Genomic DNA, 26,760 nt, shown 5'->3' on the forward strand with positions numbered 1-26,760 from the left:
TGGCGGCCGGCATGGGCGATGGGGGCGCCGAGCGCGACCGCGGTCCCGCACGCCGGGAGTCGCGCGGCGGGCGCGGCGGGGACCGAGGCGGAGCGGAGGACTCGGGTGTTGATGCCGGCCGCCGCAGCCCAAGGGAGATCGCAGGGACCTCCGCTTCTAGCCCCGCGGGCTCCAGGGAGAGCGGCGCCGACAGCGACGGCCAGCCCGGGCTCGGTGAGGCAGACCACTGCCGCCGCATCCTGGTGCGAGGTAAGCGGACAGCTCGCGGCCCTGGCCCACCGGACCCCCACCCTACCCCTTACGCTGCCTCCCCTCCCAGTTCACACACTCAACCAGTCAGTCACCACTCTGTCATTCATTCAGCAAATATTATTCTGAGCGTCTATTGTGTGCTAACATTGCGCGGAGTGCAGGGGACAAAGCGGCGAACGGAACCAGGGAGATCCCCGTGTCACTGCCTTACAGTTCTCAGCCTCTCGGGCCGGCCGCTCACCCTAGGCCCATCCCAGCCGGTGACGGTGGCGGGGGCGCAGATGCAAGTGCGGGATGCCGAGAGCCGGTCCCCGCCCCGCGTCCATAACGGCGGGTGCGGAGAAAAGCGTCACGAGCGCTGGCGGGGTCAGGACCAGGACGGACCAGCGTCCGGAACCACGGGAGGAAAAGGCCGGCGCTCCGCTCAGCGGCCCAGCGCGTCTCCGCCGCCCGGCCAGCCTCGTTTTCTCTTCCCAGCGACGCAGACCGCCCCGGTTGCTCGCGGAAGAGGGCACCGGGACGCGGAGGGCGCCGTGCGCCGCGCTTGCCCGCCTGGGCTTCGCTCTTTCGGCTCCCACTTCCTCGCGGCGTCTGGGCCCGGCCGGCTCTCGGTGCGGCCTTCCCCGGCCTGGCCTTTCGCGTCTCTCCCTTCCTCCCTCGCCCTTCGCCCTCCTCTCTTCTTGCCTGGCCTTTTCTCTCTGCCGAGCTCTCCTCAGCCCTGTTTTCCTGCAAGCGCTTCCGGACTGCGCCCGAGTGCCCGGCTCTGCCTGGCCTCTCCCAGCGAGGCCGAGACTTCCCCGATCCCCAAGCCAGCCTCACGCGAAGCTCTAGGCGCAGCTTTCGCCGGATCCGGGCCTCGCCCAGAAAGGGGATTCGGGGTCTCGCCGTCAGCCTGTCCCTAGGCCACGGCCAGAGCCTGAGGTCTGTTCTCCCACCATTTCGGAGCGCCGGCACCGGCAGACCCGGCGCCCAGAAGAGGCCACACGCGGGTAACGGCTCCCCTGGCCTCCTTCTCCAGCTCCTGGCCCGGCTTCCACCCGCTGCCCTTTTATTGCCTCTACTTCCTGAGCGCCCGCTTGCAAGCCAAGAGGCTTTGGGAGTCCACTGCTCAGAGATGATTTCCTCCGCCACCACCGCCTCGGGAAGGGAAACAGCTTGACGCTGGCCCTAGGACACTCCAGCGCCAGGATCCCGAGCTTGTCTGATCTGACCTGGGCCACCCACACACAGACTGGGATACCTTGGCCTGGTTACCCACAGCCGCTGAGTTTGGGTGGCTCTGGGAATGGGGGTTAGGGCCAGTGTTGAGCACAGAGGCAGCCCAATATAAAGTCGGCTGATGACTGTCTTGGACACAGACTCAAGGACCCTGGTCTTCTGGAAGCACTCCTGGTGTCAGGTGTGGTCACCTAGAGATGGAGCACTAAGCGCTGTTCTGAGGGCAGGCTTGGGTCAGGCAGTTACAGACCGCGTATTAGGGTGGTCCCCACCCAGCAGCAATTCCAGTAGGCCTGTGGACCTGTTGGGCACCTGGGATTAAATTAGATCCCTTCTCATAGACTGTAGGGTGTCCTGAATACGAGATGTCAGCAGCCAGCGTGGAGTTCCATTGAGAAAATCTGCAGGGCTTCTAGAAATGAAGAAATCAGCCCCCTAAGTCCACACTCCCAGATTAAGACCCTCAAGTCCCTGCCAGTGACACTCACCACCTCATACCCCATCTGTGGGTATTTGTGAATTCTGGACAATTGTGAGTTCTATGCCCACCTACCATCTCTTCCACTCTAACTCTGCATGTAGAACAAATAAATTCTGTGTACAGATGGCCAGTTTAATAACTCCCAAATAGAGACTCATGGAAGGGCGCCGGTGGTAGCATGGAGGCCACCCATTCTAGGAGCGATCCATAGCTGGGCAGAGATGGGCACCCCCCCTCACATGCACTGTATGCAGGGCAGCTTGTGTGAATTTAAGGAGATATACTTTTATAAATGCATGTAAGCACATACAGCAATGCCGTTATCTTTGTACAATATAATGGAAATGTAGCATAGAGGGCGTATTTACACACCTAAAAGCAATAAAAGGTGAACAAGGCCCTCCTAAATCCCTCTGCCCTTTCTCATTTAATGAAAAAGAGGTTATTTCAGACTGAGATACCTGGCATGTCGTTTAGCCCTAATCCCTCCTAGCCAGGGTCACTTGTGTCACTCCTGGCCCCACCGGGGCTCAGGGTAGAGTCTCTGACAGATGAAAGGCCCGGCACTGGTAAAGGGAAGTCTGTAGCACCTTGGCCTCAGGATGAATGTCCCTCCAGTGTGCTTTAAGCCAAGAGTACATTTTGCCCTTGACCTCCCAGGACACATCCTCCCAAAGTACTTTTGGAGGAAATCATAAAAAGGCAGAAGGGAGGTGTTTGTCATCACCGAGACAGTTAGGTTGCTGATGGGGTGAAAATTCTGGGGAAAAAAACCCACTTCCTCTAGGTCTTTGCACTTCTTTCACTTTTCCACATTGATCTGTTGGGGGGAGTCCCAAGGCACAGGGGAATAGAAGGAAAGCGTGTGTATTGGAATTAAATGAAGTTGGTTTGGAATATTGGCCTTAGAGCCCTTTAAATTTGAGCCAGTTTCTTTGCCACTCTGTGCCTCAGTTTCCTCATTGCACATAGAAACCTAAAGCTGTCATCTTGAAAGTTAGTGCTAAAGGTCAGAGGTGATGTCTATAAAATTGTAAACAGCCAGCAGGATCTCCAAAACTATTCTGTTGAATGAAAGGGGGATGCTCTGAGGTGACCCACAAACCACTCAGGGAATGGGCCTCCTTCCTCAGACACCTCTCCCAGCTCACCCCCCTGTAGGGGACTTGGTGTCTTTTTGCCTCGGCAAAATGCTGCGCCTGCTCTGGGAGGTGAGCAGCCAAGGGGTCGAGAACCAGCTGCTGAAAGGAGGATTAGTGCCACCTTGCAGACCACGAGGTGTGGCCTTCCCCAATCCCCTTCGAGAAACCCTCGCTCCACCAATCCCTCAAGTTTCCTGCTGCCCCTGCGAAATGCGGGTCAGGGAGCCAGGGAGGCCGACCTTGCTGCATCCCCACCTCAAAATGGAGGCTGCTTCAAGCCGCACGCGGACACAAACAACGCCACAAGGATGACAGGCATGTGTGCACAACAGGCGTGCCCGCACACTCCGCAGCATACACAGCCAGCCTTCCATGGGGCCATACCGCCGCCCAGGCCACCGCACAGTTCTGAGCGCACTGCCCGTTGGCCGGTGAGGAGCGTGGATGGGGGATCCTTTGTTTTATGTTTGGAAAGGGCGGGCCGAGCCTGAGCAGGAGGCCGCCGGAGCAGCTGCCTCCCAGCCGTGGCCCTCACCACGCCGCGCAGACCGGATGCGGCGGCCTTTTCGGTGGAGCCGGGATGCCGGCAGTTAGAAGACGCAGACCAACTTCCACCCAAAACTTGCAGCAACCTCACAGTCTGTGCACACACCCGCACACTCAGATGCACCTGTGTGATTCCCAGATTAATCCGGATGCACATTCGACAACCCTTCTGGATAGAGCCGGCAGGGTGGCCCGCTCCTGTCACCGACTTTTGTGAACAAGGCTCAGTGTCACTGCCTGCTCACCCGAAGTGGTCCCTTAGGCCTCTGGGTGTCAAAACCCCATTCTGGCTGCACCCTCTGTCCTGAACTCAGTGTAAGCACCGTGGACTCTGGTGGAACAGGATCACGCTGCCCCCAGAGCGCTCCCATGCTATGAGAACAGGGGAGCTCCTCTCCTTGTTTCCACACTTCTCTGTCTGGGAGCAGGACAGGAAAAATTAGGGATCCCTTGACTGAGGGAACAACTGGCCCCCACACCACCACCCACTAGCTGAAATGCTTTCACTGGGGAGCTTGACGGACGCACATGGCGACTAAGGACAGAAGAAAACCCAGGAAGACTAGGGCCTCTGGCTCCTTCTGGCAATTCTCCTTGTGGATGTGGGTGTGGGGAAGGGAGGCATTGAATTTAGTGGAGTCCACCCCCAGCCCCAATCTGGGGGCAGTGCTGGTATGTGCAGAACGGGGAACCTCTGAACACTTCCGGACTGCACGACGGCATCCACAAGGCAGGGCCCTGGCTGCCAGACTCATCCGAAGACGCTGGGCAAGGGGCCAAGGTTTCTGGGGCTGGAGCTGAGAGCGGCCTGGGGGGAACAGACTCCCCCCTCCAGCAGCCAGATCTGGACTCAGCTTCCCTTTGAATCTGCTCGCTTTCTACTTGGATTTACAGAAGCTCAGCCCTGACCTTGCAGGCCTCACCCCACAAGAGGCAGCGGCTCCGCAAGAGCACACCTGCCCACTTGCCCAGCAGGCATTTTGGCAACGCAGAAAGCGGGGCAGATTGTTGTATCGAAATGAGCACTGGATTGTGAGTCCCAGCTCTTGGGCCCTCAGTGGACCTCAGGACCCTAGCGTCAATGCGAGTCTGTTAAGAGACGCAGTTACCCAGGACCAGGCCCCAAGCCGCAGTTGAAAGGTTTGAATGGTTCATGCAGGGGACTGCACTTTGGAATTTTGGGTTTATTTTCATTTTTAGTTTGGGGGCTTGTGGAGATGTATTAGGTTTCTTTTTTTATTTCGCTGGGATTGTTTTGTTTTATGGTTGTTTTTCCTTTTGCTTTGTTTTGGCAGAAGGACCCAGCTTCTCATCAAGGGTCTAACTAGACTAGGCACTATCCTTTTGGTCTTTATTTTTTCCCTTTATCTACATGCGCCTCCCACCCTATCACACACACAGAAGCAGCCCCAGCTACCAAATATGTCATCTTGTTGACGTGTCTCGGCGCACCGTTTGCATTTTCAGGGAACTAGACAAGGCTCCTTGTGTTCTCGTGCTGTTTTTGTTTTTCAGGGTGGTAGCTTGGGCTCCAGTGCCTGTGGACCCACTGCCACATCGCCACATCGCCCAAGTGTGCACCTCGCCCACGTGCCAGCACACATATACACACACACACACACCCATACCCACACCTGCAGGGTCAGAGCTTCTAGGTGCCCCCCTACCCTCTCCACCTCCATCCCCCACCTCCACTGCCTTCACCCTGCAGGGCAAGGAGGCTGGGACAGTGAGTGAGTACTTGCACTGGAGCGGAAGGAGGGGACAGTGGGGAGGTGTCCTGGAGCGGAAGGAGGGGACAGTGGGGGGGGTGTCCTTGGGCTGATATAGGTCCATGGATGGCACCGGTTTTGGGCACTGGCCTATTGTGCATCATCTGTAGGGAGAGGGAGCCTTTATGGGTCCTGTTGGCTCTAGGCCATTTCCTCAATCACCCCTGACTGAGCCTGGGGCCATAGTGGCCCTGAGTTCCCTCCCTCTATCTCTTTGATTTGTATTGGGGGGGGCACACAGAGCATATTAATTATGCTTCTATTTTTGTTTGCTTAATATAAAATAAAGATTGGCCTGGGGCGCCTGGCAGAGGCAGTGGGTTAAGCATCCCACTCTTGGCTTCTGCTCCGGTCATCATCTTAGGGTCATGAGATTGAGCCCTGCTTTGGGCCCCCCACTCAGCACAGAGTCGGCTTGAAACTCTGTCTCCCTCTCCCTCTCTTCCTCCCCCTCCCTGCCCCCCTGCATGCTCTCTCTCAAAATAAATAAATAAATCTTTAAAAAAAATAAAATAAAGATTGGCCTTATTCCTCGTAAAGTCGGTAGTGGGATACACAGCAGTGTATCCCCTCAAGTTCCCTACCCCAGTCTGAGAAACTCTGATAGAAGACACCGAGGCAGAATGGGCCTGCCTAGGAATCCCTGGGAGCTGAGCAGTCTAGGCGCCTGGTTCCTACCCTACTCCATTCAGGAGGGAGGTTGGAGGGCCTGCGGGTGCCAGGGTGGCATCGAACAATGCGGAAAGAAGCGGCAGTGCCAGGACAAGATCTGGTCCACAAAGCAGAGGAGTGGACCTATGTGGAAAAGCCAGGGCCCAGAGCGCAGCCGGGGTGGGGATGGAGTGGGGTTGGCTGCTAGGTGCTAGTTGGGGTCCGCAAAGGCCTCTCAGACCATCCCTCTCTTCCATGTTCTCCTGCGGTCTTGCCCTTCACCTGTTGGTTCTTTCTACAAACATTAAGGAATACCTACTAAGTGCCAGACCCAGCCGGCAGAGGCTGCTAGCGCTGAGCTTCCCAAACAAGAGACTGTCCCGGACACTGGGAAGTGCGGGGTTCCTGACCCGCCCGCACGGCCGGGCCGGCCGGCGGAGGTGGTGGGGAAGCGAGGCCTGCGCTAAATTCGAGGGAGGCAGGAGCCCGGAGCCGGGGTCCTGATGCCGCGCCAGGACCGCAGAAGAGGTCACCGCGCCTGCCAAATCCACGATCTCCCCAGATGTGTTCTTAGCACACAGGACACAGTAAATATTTGTCGAGTGAATGAAAGGAGACAAAACTGTCAACGTCGCGTATGGCATTAGGTAGAAAACTGCAACGCCCTTCCCCGGAAACGACGTTAGTTCTGAAATGACATCTTCATTTTTTGACGTTACAACATTGTTCCGTCTATGAAACGGTGATGGTGCCAGAACACGGAATAATTGTTAAAATATAAAATTGCCAATGCCATATTTTTGGAATTTAGTGCAGCGCTCTGCTTTGGGAACCACCGAAATATAAAACTTGGAAAACCTCAAATAGGTTTCTTTGACTCCTAGCTGGGTCCCCAGGGCCGGGGAGGCCGCCTAGAGGCCGGTCCCGGCTGGAGCAGGCGGTGAGATCAGTAGTGAGTCTCCCGCCTCCCTGCGGCTGTTAGTGTGAGGTTCCACTCGAAGCCAGCCAGAGGGTGAGAAAGAAGTAGCTAGATAAATCTACGCCCCTCCTCCGCGCTCAGTTCACAGGTCTCCAGCCATCCGCTGGAGCTTAAAATCTCTGGGTGACCAAAGCCCGCGTTTGCTCCGTGTTTTTCTCCTGCTGTCGCGCACCGCGACGACCCGGGGGCGCAGGGCCACACTCACACTGTAGACGGGCAGACAGAGGAATGAATTTCCAAAAAGCAAGACGTGCTCAACTTAAACAAAACAAAACCAAACCCGAAGCGGTGGAAGGCTCCCCCAAATGGCCACGGTTCCCAGTTTCAGGTGTGTCCTTCCCGGAGATTTTCCCACTCTGGCATGCAAACGTTAGCAAAAGCGGAATCGCATGACAGAAGCTGTTTTGCAATTTAACCCTTTAAACACATTTAATCCGCAGGGGTCATTTTTTCGGGTCAACCATTGCGCGCTGTTCCGTGACTGAAACAAAAGTATCCCTTTGGTTGGGGAAAGCCGAATTCTCCCAACCTCTGGAGGGATGTTCCGGTCGTTTTTCGTAACAGAAACACTGCGGAATAAACTTCCAAGCACCGGTCTTTGCGCGCTTGACTGTTTCGGTGAGATGAATCCCTAGCAGTGGAATTGCTGCTTGAAAAGGTTTACACACACCACAATTTTTAAAAACATGCTTTAATTCGAAAATAGTAATCAGCTCATCCCATCCCTGCCCTCCGCCTTCCAGTTCCCATCCGGCTCTAAGGCAGCTATTTTTTCCTTTCTAATTTCTCCTCCCAAAACTGTTTCATGCTTATGCAAGTCAGGGCCGCGATATTATTTTTTCTTGCATTTATTTATTTATTTATTTATTTATTTATTTATTTATTTATTTATTTATTTTTACTCAGATGGTGACATCTCTGTCTGCTATTTTCACTTACCAATATATTTTGGGATGTAAAGAATTTCTTGTTTGGCTTTTCACAGATGCATAGTATTCCATTTATATGGCTGGGGTGGACCATAACGTGTGTTGTATAGCCCATGCCCTATTGGTGGACACTTTGCTTTTTTCTTGTATGTTGCTACTATATACAAGAATTATATTACTTATTATATGCAATAAGTAAACTCATAGGTATATGTCAGGGAAGTTCCCAAAGGCGGGTTTACTGGGTGTGTTTGTAATTTGGAAGAGAATGCCAAATTGCTCTCCATAGATGGTATACCACCCCACCCCCTCCCACCTGGACCCCTGCCCCAGCTCCAGCAGCAATGCCTAAAAGTATCTGTATCTCCAAATCTTGCCATCACGGTTTGTACTGTATATCTTGATAGATATTGTCAAATTGTTCTTTGCAATTTATACCCTCATATTGTCATCTTGTTCTTTGCAGTTTATACCCTCATCTTTTCCCTCTGCCCATACTGGGCATTACATATCTTTTTTACCTTTGTCAATGGTATAGGTGATAAGTAGTACCTTATTGGCATTCTAATTTTTATTTCATTGATTATTAGTGAAATTGACTATCCTTTCATATTTACTGGCCAGTATATTTCTTCTGGTGTTATCTACTAACACATTTCCTTTGACCTCTTTTAATTTTCAAATATTCCTTTCCTTATTGATTTGTAGAAACTCTGCATTAAGGATAGTCGCTCATTGCTTTCAATATGTGTCACAGTTTTTTTTAAGTTTATAATTTCCTTCTAATTTGTTTCTGATGTCTTTTATTTTCTGATGTATAAAATAACTTTCCAATTACAAAACCAACCATGCTGTTTTGCTATATCAGGTATCAACTGAAACTTCTCCCCCCCATAAAGCATGTACACTTCCAGAATGTAACCTCCCAAACTCTCTCTAGTAATTGAAAAGTATAAATGTATAAGTTATATGTTACAAGAGTGGGAATTTTTTTGCAAAATTTTTTTCCATTTTAGAAACATTTGTAGAAATCTTGTTGTCTGGAACTGCCTTGCTCTTTGTAACAGCTGCGTGATATTCCATTCTGCAGATGTAATTAATTAAACCAGTCCCCTATTGATGGACATTTAGGTTGGTTCTACTCTTTTCACTACTACAAACAATGCATCAGTGAACATTTTTGTATCCTAATTTAGGCAGATGGTCCTTTAAATTCTCATTTATGAGACAATCTGAAAAATGTGGAAATGTGTAGGACTTTTTTATATTAAGGAATGATTGGTAATGTTTTTGGTTGTAACAGTAGTATTGTGGTTGTTTTTTAAAGGAGATCTTTTTTAGAGATACATATAGAGATATTTCTGGATGAACTGATATGATGTCTGAGGTTTGCTTAAAATGATGAGGATAGAGAAGAAATAGGATTGTTCCTGAATTTATAATTGTTGCAGTTGGGGGATAGGTATATCAGAGCTCATTACACTATTCTCTGCAATTTTGTATATGTTTGAAATTTCTTATAATAAACTGTTTAAAATAATAAGCATTATTTCACATATATCATATTCAAGTTGTGATAGATATTTCCAGATTTCATGCCAAAAATTTGTACTCCCAGCAATTGTGTATAAATGTGCCATTTTCCTCATCCTTCTAACCCAGGCACACTGAAGCTTTTAGAGTGAGATATTTTCAAATGAAAAAAAATATTTTTATTAGCATTTTTAATTACCAGTGAGGTTAAGCATATATTCATATACTATTCTTCATTTTATTTATTTATTTTTATTTATTTATTTTTAAAGATTTTATTTATTTCACAGAGATACTCAACAGGAGAGGGAACACAAGCAGGGGGAGTGGGAGAGGGAGAAGCAGGCTTCCCGCTGAGCAGGGAGCCTGATGCGGGGCTTGATCCCAGGACCCTGGGATCATGACCTGAGCCAAAGGGAGATGCTTAATGACTGAGCCACCCAGGCGCCCCTTATTCTTCATTTTAATTTCCTCTTCTGTGAACTTGTATTCATGTGCCTAGCTGTTTCTCTGTTGGTTTATTGTTTTCTTATAGTTGTGAATGGCATTTTTATACTAAAGAAATAATCCCTTTTTCTGTGACATATGTTGCAGATATGCCCAAATCTTTTCCCTTTTTAAAAATTTGCTGTGAGGTTTTTTTTTTTCTGAACTCAAATTTAAATTGTAATGATCTCTAATGGTCATTTCTCTTGGGGCTTTTAGTTCTCTGTTAGAAAGTCCTTCTCTGGGGCGCCTGGGTGGCTCACTCAGTTAAGGTTCTGCCTTCGGCTCAGGTCATGATCTCGGGGTCCTGGGATCCAGTCCCGTGTCCCTGCTTAGTGGGGAGCCTGCTTCTCCCTATTCCACTCCCCCTGCTCGTGCTCTCTCTCTCTCTCAAATAAATAAATAAAATCTTTTTAAAAAAAAGTTCTTCTCCAACCGAAGATAAAACTCAATTTTTTTACATAGTCTTTGCAACAAACCAAACAAACATATACACAAGGTAAGATCAGGAAAAATCTTTCCTCCCTGACCAGCTTCTACTCCTGAACAGTGAACAGAAGAGAGGTGTTCATCGTGCAGACTTGATCCTATGTAGACACAAGCACGCACACACACACACACACACACACACACACACACACACAGTGTAGTCTTACTTTTTGTTCTTTATAAAAATAGGTTTGTACATACTTGCTGTTTTTGTTTGGTAGTATATAAGGGACATCCGTCCAGGTCAGTACATGGGGATGTACCTCATTCTTGTTAATGTCTCCATAAAAGCCAAAGACATGACTAATACTGTGATTTTATTAACAATATTTCCACTGATAAACATTCAACTTTTTCCTTTATTTTTCTCTTTCAAACTATGCCACAAACAGTGAGTCTGTCTTTATCAAAGTGTATCAATATTTCTCTGGAGTAGAAACCTCTATAAAATTTCTAGGACAATGGAATTATGCAGTTTCTAAATTAGCCAGGCATTGTGAAATTGTCTTCTACAAATATTCTTAACGACGGAGCTTGAGAGACCCTGTGTTTTCCCTCATTTTTACCAGCACATTTTCCCCAGTCTGATAGATAAAATACGGCATTAGGAAAAAGAAAAAACTATATCTCATGTGCTGTTCTAACATTCATTTTCTCTGATTCCCTCTGAGCTTGAGTATTTTTTCATAGTTATTAGACACTTGGATTTTTTCTTCTCTGAATACCCCTTTTATATAATTTGCTCACTGCTTGACTTTACTCATCAGGCTGTTTGTACCAGACATTAGGACTCTGCTATGCAGGTATTATGAATATTTTCTTCTTCTTCTTTTTTCTTTTTTAAAGATTTTATTTATTTATTTGACAGAGAGAGACAGCCAGCGAGAGAGAGAACACAAGCAGGGGGAGTGGGAGAGGAAGAAGCAGGATCCTAGCAGAGAAGCCTGATGTGGGGCTCGATCCCAGAAGCTGGGATCACGCCATGAGCCGAAGGCAGACGCTTAATGACTGAGCCACCCAGGCGCCCCTGAATATTTTCTTCTAATCTGTTATTTGTCTTTTAACTGTCTCTCATCCTGCAAAAGCTTTTATTTCTAAGTACTCAAATCTGTCATTTATTTTCCTTTTAAAAGAATTGTCTAGTTTTTCTTCAATTTTTAGAGCTTATTTTTATATGAAAAATTTTCATCTATCTTGTGTTTATTTTTGTATGCAGTGTGAGATAGATTACTTTATTCCAAATAGTGAGCTATTTGTCCAAAAGCCAGGTCTTTAATAATCCTGTCTTTTGTCCCACTAATTTGAAATGTCTTCTTTCTAGAAATCCTCATATATGCATGGATTTGCTTCCAGACTCTTGTGCCAGCATCATACCATTTTAGTTGCTATAGATTTGTAATATGTTTTGCTGGGTGGTAATGCAAGCATTTTCTCCTCATTCTTTCACCTTGTTTCTTCACTATTCTTCCATTTTCAATTTTCCCAATGAATTTTTATAATAATCACATTATAGATTAAGGCAGGAAAGACCTTGTCACACTTAAAAATCAGCTCGTTATCAGCTTCTCATGCAGAGGAACTACCCAGGTGCTAGGAGATGAAATCAGGGAGGGCTTTGTGGGCGTCTACTGGGAGAGGGACCAGGAGTGGGTAATATCTGGTCCTAGAGGTCAGGGGCATTGGCTAGCCATTATCAGACACAGATGACCGCCTCTCCCAAAGCAAAGGCTCCTTGGACAGAATCACCCTCTCCCATCCCCCCTAGGGCTCACCCCTCTTTGATCTTGTTTATTTTGCTCATTTCTATGTCTCCAGACCTTGGGATAGTATTTGGCACATAGCAGGTGCTCATTAAATATATGTTGAATGGTTGAATATGCATAGTTGTTTCGTTTACAGAAGTGGGATGTTACTGCATACGTTATTCTATAGCTTTCTTTCACTTTATGTCAGTTCATATAGATACTTTGTCATTCTTTTAAATTGCTGCACTCTATTTCATAGTATGAATTACCATAATTTGTTCAGCCATTTCCCTTGCGGGGAACCTTGAGGTTGCTTTCAAATTTTCAATATTTTGAACAACACTGCAGCAAACATCCTTACATTACTTTGGAGCACATGAGTGTATGCTTTTCTGGATAAACACTCGCTAAAATAAAATTGCTAGGGCAAAAGTTATGTGTGTCTTTAATCTTGACAAATTCAGCCTTAAAAGGTGGTGACAATTTACAGTCCTACCAACATTGAATGGGAGTGTGGCATCCCTACAGTTCATCATTGATTTATGAACCATTCATTAATGTCTTCCAGTCCTTTGGGAGATAAATGATTTTCCATTGTTGTGTGAATTCGCATCATCCTGATTTCTGTGAAGCTGTGCTCATTTTTCATGTTTATTGGTCATTTGGCATCTTTTTCTGTAAACGGCCCAGATAAATTACTTGACCATTTTTTTCTACTGGACTATTTCCTTTTTTAAAAATCATTTATTATTGCATTATATATAATTTCTTCACCTTTTAAAAAAGGTTTTTCTTCAATTTTTAAAAAATTTTACCTTGGCCTTGGTGCTTTTGTCCTACAAAAGGCATGAGCTTTAATATAGTCGGATATATCCTTTGTCTTTCCTTTACAGCTGGAGTTTTATATCTTGCTCTTCCCAAGCTCAGGATTATAAAAATGTCATCTTATATTTCCTTTTAGTGCTTTTATCATGTTATAGTCTATGATTTTCTCTCTAATGCATTTGAAAATTATTGTCATTTATGATGAAAGACAGGAATTTAACTTAATTTTATTCCAAATAGATAATTTATGGTCACCAATCTACTTAACTCATTTATTGACTAGACCAACCCTTTTCTATTTAGAATGCTCCCATTATCATAAACTCTGTCGATATGTATATATGGGTCTACTTGTGCACTCTCGATTCCCTTGTTCCCTGATTTTCAGTCAGTTGAATATCATCTTCACCATTTCTATTATATGCATGTTCGTTTATTTACTTAATATTTTAGTATGATACATTTTAAGATTAAATACCTACTTCTGCCTCATCCTGAGCATATTTTAAATTTACATTTCTTTCTAGTAAACACTAAAATAAGTGCATAACTTTTGAAATGACAAATGTTTATTTATGTACCATTTAAAATCACCTTACAAGTCACAAGTGGAATTCAGAGGCATTTTGGGGAAACACTACTGTATTTTTTCCCACCAATGGGTTTGTCCATTTCTGTGACAAAACCTCATTGTAGCTTCATGGCATGTTTTGTTGCTGTTGTTAATGTCTTATTTTGAAATAATTCTTGACTCACAAGAAGTTGTAAAAAATAGTAGAGAAGGGGCGCCTGGGTGGCACAGTGGTTAAGGGGCTCCTGGGTGGCACAGCGGTTAAGCGTCTGCCTTCGGCTCAGGGCGTGATCCTGGCGTTATGGGATCGAGCCCCACATCAGGCTCTTCTGCTATGAACCTGCTTCTTCCTCTCCCACTCCCCCTGCTTGTGTTCCCTCTCTCGCTGGCTGTCTCTCTCTCTGTCGAATAAATAAATAAAATCTTTAAAAAAAAATAGTAGAGAGGCTCTGACAGAGAGGTCCTGTGTATCCATCACCTACCTTCTCCCAAAAGTGACATTTTACATATCCATAAAACATTATCAATTAGTTTTTTGGGGTTTTTTTTAGATTTTATTTACTTATTTGTCAGAGAGACAGAGAGAGCACAAGCAGGAGGAGTGGCAGGCAGAGGGAGAAGCAGGCTCCCCGCTAAGCCAGGAGCCTGAGGCCGGGCTCGATCCCAGAACCCTGAGATCATGACCTAAACCGAAGGCAGATGTTTAACTGACTCAGCCACCCAGGTGTTCCTCTATAATGAATTATCAAAAGCAGAAACTTGACATCAGAGCACTATAATTGACTAGACTACAGATCTTCCTCAAATTTCACCCATTTTTACACGCACTCATTTTTGCCTTTATATATAGTTCTATGACACTTTGCCGCTTTTAAAGATCTAGATATTCACCACCACGAATTGAGAACCATTCTGTTGCCATCAAGGAACTTCCTCATGCTAGCCCTTGACAGTCACACCCTCCCTTACCGAACCTCTGGCAACCACAGATCTGTTCTCTTCCTCTCTAACTTACTCACTGTGATCGCTGTTGTATTATCTTGGGACCGACTTCGGTTTTCTTCACTCAGTAGAATCCCCCGAGATTCATCCAAATTGTTGTGTCTGTCAATAGTCATTCCTTTTCATTGCTGAGTACTATCCCGTAGTATAACTGTACCCCAGTTTGCTTAACCACTCACCTGCCGAAGGACATTCGGCTTGTTTCCATGTGGGGGCTATTATAAGTAAAGCAGCTATGAAAGTTCATTTACAGGTTGTGCTGTGAACCTAAGATTTTGTTTCTCTAGGATAAATGCCCAGGAGTATGGTCACTGGGTTCTATGGTAAGTGTACGTTTAACCCTTTAAGAAACTGCCAGGTCATTTTCCAGAGTGGCTGCACCCTGTCCGTTCCCACCAGCAGTATATGAGAGATTGAGGTTCTCTGTAGCCTTGCCAGCCTTTGACGCTCTCAGTGTTTTTTATTTTAGCTATTCTAATATGTGCCTCTCGTGGTTTTAACTTGCCTTTCCCTAATGGCTGGCGAGGTTGAATGGCTCTTCCTCTGCTTAGTTCTATGGCATGTTTTGATATCTGGTGGGCAAGTTGCCTTTGCCTTCCCTGACCTTGAGAGGAAGAGCTGACTTTGTCTGTTCCCTGAGGCAGGAATGCTGGTCTCAGCTCTTCTACAAGGAGGAAAGGATGGGGGACATGTGTGATTTGACCCCAGTGGTCAGGAGCACAGGCTCAGGTGTTCTCTAGGAGGCCCACCCTTCCTCCAGTCTACACCCCCCAAAACACTTTTAATAAAATCAAGGCCCTTGGAGATGGAGTCACTTGGGTGTTGTGAGGGAGTTCTCAGATGAGTCTTGCAATTGGAAATAATAAGACCTGAGCAAAAGGGACCCAGTCAGGGGCGCCTGGGTGGCACAGCGGTTAAGCGTCTGCCTTCGGCTCAGGGCGTGATCCTGGCGTTGTGGGATCGAGCCCCACATCAGGCTCCTCCGCTGGGAGCCTGCTTCTTCCTCTCCCACTCCCCCTGCTTGTGTTCCCTCTCTCGCTGGCTGTCTCTGTCTCTGTCAAATAAATAAATAAAATCTAAAAAAAAAAAAAAAGGGGGGGGACCCAGTCAATGGGGTTGTAAATACTACCCCCTACCTTTTTTGGAATGTAGAAAGTATCAGAGAGGGAAACCTTGAGTTGTCCCAAAAGGCCTGTGGTTCCTACCACCACTTCAAGAGCAGGGCCCATGTGCATCTGATGAGCTCTGCCCAGCGCCCTCACAAGCCCGGCCCAGTGTGGGGGGAAGACCACCTGTGAGAGTGGCTGCTTTCCCTGACCCAGACACGGCTTCTCCCCAGGCTTGATTGAGCACCTCTGAGATCAGGGGCAGGATCTTCGAGCCGGGAGCCTACAAGGAGCTAACACATACCCTGGAGGAGGAAATGTGAGCGGGCCCTGGCAGGAGCCAGGAAGAACCAGTCTCATAAATCATATGGTGGAAGATTCCGAGGGAGAAGGGTCAAGTTCACACTCTAGGGCAGGGATTCTAAAAGTAGAATCCACAGTGGTGAGGCTCACAGGAGTCCCCTGACAGCACATCTCAAATGCAGGTCCTTTCTTATGGCTTCCAGGGCACTGAGGAACCTGTCCAGAAGATTCCATTTTTTGTAACCGCGACCAAAGTTCTCTTCATTATAACCTATCCATTGAATCATTAAGTATTACGGAAAGATGGTATCCATAAAGTAAAGTGAGGGTGTTTATACGGCTGATGGAACCCTGTCAGTGTGGCCTCATATAAGTTACTTAAAATGTGTTCCTCCACTTCCCTATCTGTAAAATGGGACTAATAATAGTTCCAGCTTCACCGAGACATTGGAGGGTTCGAGTGCTTAAAACAGTGTCTGGCCCAGGGCAAACTCGGCAGAGGTGTCAGCTTTTATTATGCCTGAAACGTGAGCAGCCCTGCCGTACGCTTGCAGAGGGGGAGCATGGATCGTCTCTGTCCCTACAGTTAAAGCTGATGTATACATACATAAGCCCCCACCTCCAGCTCATATTGTACTTTTGCTGGACATTTTGTTGTTGTTTCTCAGTTCTTTGAGTGGGAATATTTGGTGAACATAGGCTGCAAGGATTTCAACCTCTCTTAAGTAGGCTTCAAAATATTGGCGACCCTATGCATGAATGGCATTGGTTTAGGACTCAGGAGGGCGGTCCTACTGTTCAGAACTAGGTACATGGGGAGTGGTAGAAATCTCCCCTCCGGAAGGCATCCCAGCAGCTTGATGTGGTAGCAGTGGTCCTTGGGCTCTTTCCAGGGGATCCCAGCTCCCCAGGCTGCCCTCCGCCCCATACTGGCTAGCTTCTTCGTGGACCCCAGGAGGGTCTGTGGACTGAGTGCTCACCCATGCATGCACACCCGTCCACAGCTCAGGACCTGGCTTTGGGCTCCTCCTCCAGTAAGCCTTACCTGACTGATCAGACCCAATTTCCTCTACCCTTGAGGACTTGGTATATCTCTTTCCGTTTGTTGTTTTACTCTGCTGAGGGAACAGAATCCTGGCTGGGTCAGAGCGAATCCTTTCTGCCCAGACTATGGTAGTGGACTTGAAATTTGTAATGAGGCCCATTCACATATATACACCCGATAGATACAACATTACTGCATTGGATGATTAAGGAAGCTAGGCGCAGAGAGGGTAAGCCACTTGTCCGAGGTCACAAAGCCAGATCCAGGCCCAGCGAGCTTCCCGTTAGATCACACTGCCTCTTGTGAAGATGATTGTTGGAGGCCTAACTCCTTAAGTAGTGAACTAACTGGCCCCTTTTCATGGCCCCTGCAGACGCCAAAGGGACCATCCGGGAGATCGTCCTGCCTAAGGGTCTGGACCTGGACCGGCCCAAGCGGACCCGTACCTCCTTCACAGCCGAGCAGCTCTACCGCCTGGAAATGGAGTTCCAGCGCTGCCAGTACGTGGTGGGCCGTGAGCGCACTGAGCTGGCCCACCAGCTGAATCTCTCCGAGACCCAGGTAAGATGGCAGGGCCAGGCCGCTCCACCCCTGCCCTGAAGCCAGGGGACTTTTTGGGGTATGAGGCCTGTGGATTGCTACAGGGAGACCCAGCTTTGGAGGAGTTCAGACATGCATTAGGGAAAAGCTTAGAGTTAAAGGTAAACCAGAGCAGTAAATACAGCGCCGACAAGAGAGCGCTGGCATAGGCCAACAGGGGGCCTTCCGAATGCATCAGGCACTTTGGGTGGAATATGGGAAATGGCCAGAGAAATAGGAAGGAGAGGCGTCCAGGATGCAGGAGTGACTCAGGGGGTTGTTGGTGCAGGAGGGACCCTGCAGGAAAGGATGGGGAGGGGTTGGCTTGCTGGGAACAAAGATTCCAGAGAAGAGAAGAAGCATTACAGAATTGGGTTGGGGACTTCTCATTTCCCCATTCTGGGCCTTTCCCCACCCTCCATACATACCCTGATTACACTGTGCCTTAGAAGTTCTCGCTGTAAAGAAGGAGTCTGAACACCCCCTTCACCCAGGAAGGGCTTAGCATTTTAACAATAATAAGCTAAACCGAAAGGAAAAGCTTTTGTAAAGTGATTGCCACTCTGTGTGAATGGAGACATTTCAAGCTGGTCACAGAGCTATATAATAACAATAATGATAATAATACCCCTTAGTACTCACTGTGTCCGGGAGCTGCTCTAAGGGCTCTGCATATGGTAATGCACCAATGCCTCCCAACAACCCAGTGATGTAGCTACCTGTATTGGCCCATTTTACAGAGGAGGACAGGTTATGCCCAAGGTCATACAACTAATAAGCTCCCGAGCTAGGACTTGGGCAAGCAGTCTGGCATCCTCATGCTACCTATAAACCCACAACCATCCTGGAGCTTGTAAAGAATGACTCGGGGACCCTTAGTTGAGCAAGAGCTCTGGTAGGTTAATCTCATATGTGAGGGAACTCAGTCAATAAATGCATGACGATGACCAAATCAGGACTTACACCGGAAGAGGCGAAGAAGGAGAGGAGTGAGGAGGCCGACAGTCTGGAGGGGGACGCTTCCTGGAGAAGGCTGCGGGCAGATATGGGAGGTCCCCGCAGTGCCTGCTGCTGTCCTTCCCTTGGCACCCCCGCTGCAGTTGAGTCAGGGGTGGCTGCTGTCCTGCAGGCCCAGGCCATCTCTGCCTGGACCTGTTTTTCTGCAGCGGCCAGTTGCAGAGCCCCGAACAACCCCGCAGACGGCCCGGGGTAACAGGGGCCCTCGCTCCAGTTATGCTCAGTCTGGAGGCTGGAAAGCCAGGCTCTGTCGGACAGAGGGCTGCAGTGGCTGGGCCAGGTCAGAGCTCCTGGGGGGAAATCAGGCATAGGGTCACCCCTCAATACCTGCCCCTCCCTATCCTAACTGCCCTCTGCCTGGCCTAGTTTTGCCCAAACACTCTACCCTGAAACTCTGCTCACCAAGGACACCTCAGATGCCCAGGCCAGCAGCTCCTTCTCGGTCCTCATGCTTCCCCTGCAATGCCCCCTAGACACCCTACATGTACCTACCGGCCCTTGATGGTCAAGGCCAAACCCCTCCTCTTCCAGGAAGACTTCCGTAAGACCTCATCCCTAGAGACCCTTCCACATGGCTTGGTAAAGTGTGTGTGTTCGTGTGTGTGTGTGTGTGTGTGTGTGTGTGTGTGGTGGGCACCAGCTAGCACACACTTCCCAAGGACAAGAATGTGTTTGAAAGCCACATCTTTTCAGGTCTCCTTGGGGAGCTTAGCACACAGCTGGGCAAACCGAGACCCCCCAGTGAATCCTCAACTTCCTGACTCTTGCTTACCCCCGTCCTTTCTCTTTCCCCAGCCCCAGGTCTTGCAAATACTATAAGGCACAGCTAACCTCTACGGAGACCTTCCTCTGTACCAGGCTCTAAGTACTCGACATGGCCTAACTCATGTAGTCCTCGCCAAGACCTGTGGGAGGGGAGTGAGGATTTTCTTCAGACCACACTTCTGACACCCAGTGTGTGGTGTTTCCCAACACCAACAGCAACCAATTCTCCCATTCTCTCACCAACTGGGTGTCAAACTAGTGAGTTCATTTCTGACGCTGACTCCTGCTGTAGGGCTCACTCTCACAGGACAGTCTCACATCGGCTGCCAGGTGCAAGTCCCAGGGGGGCCACCTGTACTTCTGACTGGCCAGCTCTAGAACTGGGGGTTCCCACATCTCCCTCCTCAGGTTTGGCAAGGTGTTGGAATGAATCGCAGAACTCAGGAAAATACTTTACTTTCATTTACGGGTATATTGTAAAGGATAGAACTCAGAAATAGCCCAGTTTGGTGGAAGGGGAGATAGAGCCAAATGGAAGAGATGTATAGAGCCAGATGTTGGGATGGGGGTGTTCAAGGAGCTTCTGTACCATTTCTGGTTTCTGGGTGTGCCACCCCCCAGCACTTCACACGTTCATCAACCCAGAAACTCTAAATCCTACTGTTAAAGAGTTTTTGTAACCCACCCTTCTCCCCTCCCCGGATCCCTCTAATCACAGGTGTGGTCTTTCTGGGACCAGTGCTCCTGAAACTCTGCAGGGCCCACCCTGAGTCACCTTGTGGCTTAAAGGGGGCTGTTTTCAATGATAAAAGATACTCCTATCACTCAAAGAACTCCACAGATTTTAGGGGCTCTGTATCAAGAACCAGGGACAAAGGTCAAATATGTACACTTTTTAAATACCAGAATAGGCCTTTATTATTTCTGCTTTAAAGAGAGGGAAACTGAGGCACAAAGAAGTTAAATAACATGCTCAAAATTTAAGGCAGGCATATTTGGGACACCTGGTTGTCTCAGTCAGTAGAGAATGTGACTCTTGATCTCAGGGTCGTAAGTTAAAGGCCCACATTGGGTATAGAGAGTACTTAAAGATAAAATATTTTAGGGGCACCTGGGTGGCTCAGTTGGTTAGCATTGACTGATCTCATCTCAGGTCTTGATCTCAGGGTCATGAGTTCAAGCCCAGCATGGAGCCTACTTAAGAAAAAAAAAATCTTAAAAAATAAAAATAAAAATCAAGCAGGCCCATTCATTAACTCATCTGATCTTTATAAAAAGGTGGCTTTATGGGTAATACTATCCCCATTTCAGGAAACTCAGAGAGGTTAGTAACTTGCCCTAGGTTATATAGCTAAAATTCAGTGGAATTCTCCGTATATTCACCCATACCTTTGTTCAAAAATATTACTGAATACCTACTGTGTACCAGGTACTGTTTCGGCACTGGGGACATAGCAAAGAACAAAACAGACCGGGGACCTGGCCTCACGCAGCTTACATTGTGCAGAGAAAGAGCATTTGAAAGAGTGATGAGTGCTACGAGACAGATAAAACATGTTATGATAGAAACTAGAAATCTTTCATTGAGGTCGTCAGGAAAAGCCTCTTTGAGGAGATGAACGACAGTGGGCTGAGGTGTGAATGACAGGGAAGAGACAGCCAGAGGAAGAGCCAGAAGAAGAGGAGTCAAGACTCAGGGTAACTGTGAAGACCTGGAGGTGAGAACTAGCATAGAATGTTCTGGAAGTGTCTGAAGACCAGCATGGCTGGAGTTGGAGGGTAATAGGGAAGGTAGGTGGGGCAGAGCAGATAGTGTTTAGAGGCCATGGTGAGGTGTTGAAGGGAGAACTGGCATTTTACAGAGGTCACTCTGACATCTGGAGAATGAGAGGACAAGGTGGGGCCACTGCCGTGTTGCCTCGAACTCTGAGTGATGGTGGAGGAGAGAAGTGAACTGATCTGAGACATACTCTGATTTGGAGATAGAACCTGTTAGGACTTGCTCATCGTGAATGATGTGCACAGGGCAAGGGAAAGAGCAGTGGTTGGGAACAGGTGTGTGTTGAAAAATGGTCACTGATGCCACATAAACAGGTTGAGAAAGCAGGACCGTGGGAGAAGAATCTGGAGGTGTTTTTTTTTTTTTTTTTTTTTGTATCAGTTCCATTTGAGATCCAAGTGGAGATGTCAGGAAGGTAATGTCAGAGTTTTCTCTGGGGGTTGGTGTTTCTCTGATTTACCTCAGGGTCTTGGTCTGGGCTCTTCTGGGGGAAGGGATAACAGATTCCTTCAAGTGTGCTCAGATGCCAGATGGAGTCCTAAGGGGTAGAAGAGGAGGCACAGTCTTGTGCACCATGGCGTAGCCAGGCCTAGTCGAGAGCGGAAGCTGAAGGTCATTTGGACCCGAGAGCTTCAAGGCCACGTGCAGCCCTCCCCTCTGGTGCTCCCCTGACTCTGCCCCCAGCTACTCTCCATGTGATTACCTCAGCCCCATACCCATCCCCTTGCCCCAGATGACTTCATCCAGAGCAGCAGAATAGGTGGCACCTTCCGGGTTACGAAACCCAGGGCTGTCCCAGATACGCAAGGACCATGCACAGGTCGTGCCCACAGTCACAGGAAGCAGCCTCTTCAGGATTAATGCCATTTCCAAATCCACAGTGAGGCTTGGGGTTTATTTAACACCAACCATGAGCCCAGAGAGGATGATAGACAATGATCCCCCAGAAAACACCCCGCTAGTCCTGGCAGCCAGCTGGAAACCCCTCCCCTGGTGTGCGGCCATGGCTCACTGTGGTCCAGCAAGGGATGAGGGCGTGAGGGCCCCAAGCATTCACTGAGTTCAGGGGAACCAGGCGAGGGAGGAGATAAGATGGCAGCCTGCAGGGAGGCCACAGCAGGGCACCAAGAAGGCAAGGGGAGGCCAGCACCTCAGGAAGTATGCTTCTGCACAGGACCTATCCAGTAGGTGACTGAACTAGGCCTTAAAGGACCTGTATCCAGATTTAACCCTGAGAGAGGTGGCCCTGCGGTGGACCTGAAAGCTTCCTGGAGGCAAGGAGGGAGGAGCCCAGAGGCTCTGAGCCTCTCTTACTTGTTTGCCAAGCCCTTCAGGGACTGTGGGCCCGATGGTAGGAAGTAGACGGGCGGCGCCTATCCCCCACCTTTGCAGCCCCAGCACTTTCTACCACAGTTCACACGTTAGAATCACACCCAGAAATTTTTTTAAAATATGGACGCCTATGCCCCACTCCCTAGAGATTCTGATTTAGTGAGCTGGGATGGGGCATGCGCATCAGCATTAGAAGAAAGGGACTCCAAGTAATCTCACAGTGCAGCCCAGATTGACAAGTCCTGACATGGCCCATGAGGGCCCAAGAAATGGGCATGCCAGACCCCAGCCCCTGCCTCCCCCCCCTCCTCCCCAGGAGACTCCCCACCTAGGGCCAGCCCCCATCTCCCTTTCCCTGCTGTCCCCAAAGCTACAGACAAGACCCCCTGTGAAAGCTTTGTCATTCCTTACAGATCCCGCTCTTGTTACTGCCACTCCCTTTGTTGCCTGGAGTGGGTCAGTGCCACCCTCCCCTAGACCCTCAGCTTCCCCAGGACAGGAATCCTGACTTCTGTCCTCTCCCCCTAGTTCAGAGCTGGGGGCTGACATTCAGAGTGGGCCAGGCACCATGCAGGGCCCTCTACAGGACTTCCTTATCTGATCCCTGCAACAGCCCACGTATTTTTGCCCCCATTTTTGAGATGAGAAACTGAGGCTGGGGTGTTCTTGGGGTGGTGCCTAGGTCCTACAAGGATGGCTGCTAACCAGGGCAGAGAAGCCCTGGGACTTCCCAGCAGGGGAGAGGAATGCAGCCACATACAGGGCCACTTCCCCGAGGGTCTGGTGGGACCCTTTCCCAGAGCAATCGAGCTCTTGGGAGTGACAACCTTAGAAAGGTTTTCTTCTTTCCAGTAGCTTCCTTCAGCCATAGTTGGTCAAATGCCCTCAGCCTTCCCTTACTGATATCTCCTTCAAATGTTACCTCTTCAGAGAGGCTGTGTTTCCCCCCCAGTAATAAGCTAGTCCCCTCCCCTCCCTCTCCCCCTTGATCCTGCAGCCTTTTCCCACACAGGTGTCTCTCCAAGTGTGATTCTTGGGCTGGCGTCCCCCGCAAACTGTTATCTGTCCGGGACCGGTTAAGGGCAGAAATGGAGAGGAAGTGTAATTCATTTTAACTGTATTTGCCAAAAACATTGGTCCACAAGACTAGGAACTTTAAAAAGTGGTTCCTCAGCACAAATAATTTGAGAGACACTGCGTGAGGCACTTTGTGCCCCCGACAGTCCTGGCTGCTCTCCTTTGCCCTTCTTCATCCATCTCCCCTCCGTGCTGTCCCCTCCACTGAGGATTTGCTCTGCTTTCATCATGGCTGACCCCCCGCGTGGCGGGCAGCGCCCAGCAGGCAGTAGGCACTCAGCACACATCCACTGAACAAAGGATTGAGCGAATGAATGAGGCACAGTCTCCGTAGATCCCATAACCTTCTGGTTACTTTCTGTCATTGAAACTCAGCCCAGTCCTATTTATAACACCAAACTCTGTTCCCATCTCCTCTTCCTCCCCTTCCCCTCTCATAACAGGTCTGACTCCCAGCTGAGGGCACTGGAGGGGTGGTTGCTCCTAGGAGGCGGGTCATGAGGCATTGCCCCAGGGCGCCTTCTCTCAGCGCCCCCTCCTCAGCCAGGCAGCCCTCCCACTCCTGCCTCCTCCTCCTTGACTCTGGGCTCCTTCACCAGAGCCATAGGAGTGGCTGGCCTCCCTTATGCCCTCCCAAAGCTGGAGGCCACCAGCAAGGCCTCCCCGTCGTCCTCTATCTTTGCATGCCCTCCACTCTGTGGCCCCCGCCTTGTCCTGCTGGCACACACTGCCCCAGCCAACTGCCAGCCTCCTGAAACCTGCAGGCCAGAGGCGACCACAGCCTCTGTACTCCTGGGACACAAATCTGGGCACAGCAGTGCTGGGCCTACAGATGCTGTGGTTTGACAAGTGTCCCAGCTGGGGAACAAGTCTCAGATTCTCCTCTCAGGCCCTTCTAGCCCCTACACATGATTCTTCCAGAGCCTGCTGCTTGCCTGCCATGAGGGGGCACCCTCTCCTTCTCACAGTGGGGAGGAAATCCTGGCACCATGAGGGCTGACCACCTTGCTTCCCGCCCAGCCTCTGGTTTCTTCTATAGACCAGGAGAGGGCTTGGAGCACCAGGTGCTGGGAGGTGGTAGAGGCTGGTCCTGCGTGCTCTCATAGACATGAATAAAGGGCTCTCTCTGCCCTTTCATTGGTGGCTCCACTGAAGATGTGGAGGACTTGGCACCTCTTTGTCCCCAGGTCTGAGTGTGTGGCCCTTGGAAGCCCCCCTCAACATCCTGCTGTATGCTGTCACACCTGCTGTCACATTAAGAAACCTGGCGGCCTTTGTAGGGGATGAGGTGGGGCTGCTGCAAGGTTCAAACAGATGGGGACAGAAAGCTCACTTCAGAGGCAGTGTGGGGGTCAAGACCAGGAGTGGTGGGACGGTCCTCACACTGGGCAGCCAGCCCCTGCCCCAGGCCCCATGCTTTAGAGTGCCCCTTGTGGGGTGAGCACTCTGCAAGGCCAAGGGCCGCTGCCCACCAGGCGTCTGTGTCCACATTCTAGATCATACCCCATGGCCGTGATCTGGAGGCGGGGTCCCTTCCTGGTCGCCCAGAGCAGGCTGGTATGGGAAGACCTTAAGGACACTCTGAATGCTCTCTTCCCTCTTTCACTCCCCCTTTGCTCCCCCACTCCCCACTTCCTTGCCCTCTTTGTCCTCCCTCTCCTTTCCTCCTCCCACCTGCCCCCACTTTGCCTCGCCTGTCCCCTCTCTCTTCCTGACACCCCTCCCCACCCTCTGCCCCAAGGTGAAGGTCTGGTTCCAGAACCGCCGCACCAAGCAGAAGAAAGACCAGAGCAGAGACCTGGAGAAGCGGGCATCCTCCTCGGCCTCCGAGGCCTTTGCCACCTCCAACATCCTGCGGCTGCTGGAGCAGGGCCGGCTGCTGGCCGTGCCCAGGGCCCCCAGCCTCCTGGCGCTGACTCCTGGCTCGCTGGGCCTGCCCGCCGGCCACAGGGCCACCTCACTGGGTGACCCCAGGAACTCCTCCCTGTGCCTCAACCCACTGACCTCGGCCTCGGCCTCCGCGTCCCCGCCGCTGCCACCCCCTCCGCCAGCCCTCGGCTTCTCCACTGCGCCGCTGCTGGACCTGCCTGCCGGCTATGAACTCGGCTCCTCGGCCTTCGAGCCCTACGGCGGGCTGGAACGGAGAGGAGGCAGCCCTGGCGGTGGCAAGAAAGCCAACGTTTAAGCCTCCCCCGCCCTGTGACACCGAGTCCCCAAGGACGGCACCGCCCCTGCTCCCGAGCCGGCTCCCAGAGCGCGGGGGTAGCCGCGCCTCGGGCCCTGCCCGCCCCCAGCTCAGAGACTGTCCACCGAGAGGCCTTGGTCCCGCAGCTTGTGTGTGTGAGTGCGGTGTGCGTGTGTGTGCCTCTCACTGAAATAAAAGGAAGACAATGACAAGAAGGGAAACAGAGTCCCCACAGCACCACCACTGCCCTCAATCCCCTCTTTCCTTCTCCTCACTGGGAAGGAAAATGGGCTGAGCCCGGGGAGCTCTACTGGGAGGGGCGGAAATGAGAGGCACGTTCACAGTTCTGGGGCGATCGGGGACCACGCGTGAGGGCTGACAGGCACCTCACCTCTACTCCCAGTTAGAGCTCCCACCTGGGCACTGCAAAGCCCATGGTGGCAATATCGATGCTTTTGTTGGTTAAACATTGCTCTTTGCGAGCTCCTCTGGCAACAAAAATACTTGAGAGGTAGAAATATTAAATCCTTCAAGACCGGTAAACAGCGAAAGGTCAGATCAGGATCCAGAGAGCCCGAGAGGGTAAATCCAGGCAAGATCCCCACGCCTTAGAGAGCCCGCCCGTCAGGATCACTACCCCATGAAGCACTTTTTTAAAAAGTGTTTTGTTTTTGTCTTTTTGTTCAAGTAAGAAGACTGTATTTAACTTTTTGTTTGGCAATGACTGTGGATTTATAGCAGGTTGCAAAGATACTTTAGAGAAATCCTTGTACCCTCCACCCAGTGTCCCCCAGTGGTTGCATTTTCCATAACCGTAGTTTGAGATCAGCAGCAGGAAATGGACACGGGTACTGTATGTGCACGGTTCCCTGTCCTTTTATCACCCCTGTGAGATTTGTGGAAGCCCCACACCACCCCCAAGGTGCAGTGCTGCCAGTTACCACAAAGCT

General features: G+C 49.8%; 1 protein-coding gene across 1 annotated transcript; it reads left to right on the forward strand.

Moving 5' to 3' along the window:
• VAX2 (ventral anterior homeobox 2) lies at nucleotides 1-26,051 on the forward strand. The gene is made up of 3 exons (XM_045788401.2): nucleotides 1-249; nucleotides 17,449-17,636; nucleotides 25,367-26,051. Exons 1-3 carry the CDS (start codon nucleotides 12-14, stop codon nucleotides 25,808-25,810), a joined length of 870 nt encoding a protein of 289 aa, XP_045644357.2. The 5' UTR covers nucleotides 1-11; the 3' UTR covers nucleotides 25,811-26,051.
• Nucleotides 26,052-26,760: the final 709 nt, after the last annotated feature.

The sequence above is a fragment of the Ursus americanus genome, chromosome 7 (assembly GCF_024610735.1).
Source record: "Ursus americanus isolate L20-20 chromosome 7, mUrsAme1.1.p, whole genome shotgun sequence".
In the NCBI taxonomy this organism is placed as follows: Eukaryota; Metazoa; Chordata; class Mammalia; order Carnivora; family Ursidae; genus Ursus; species Ursus americanus.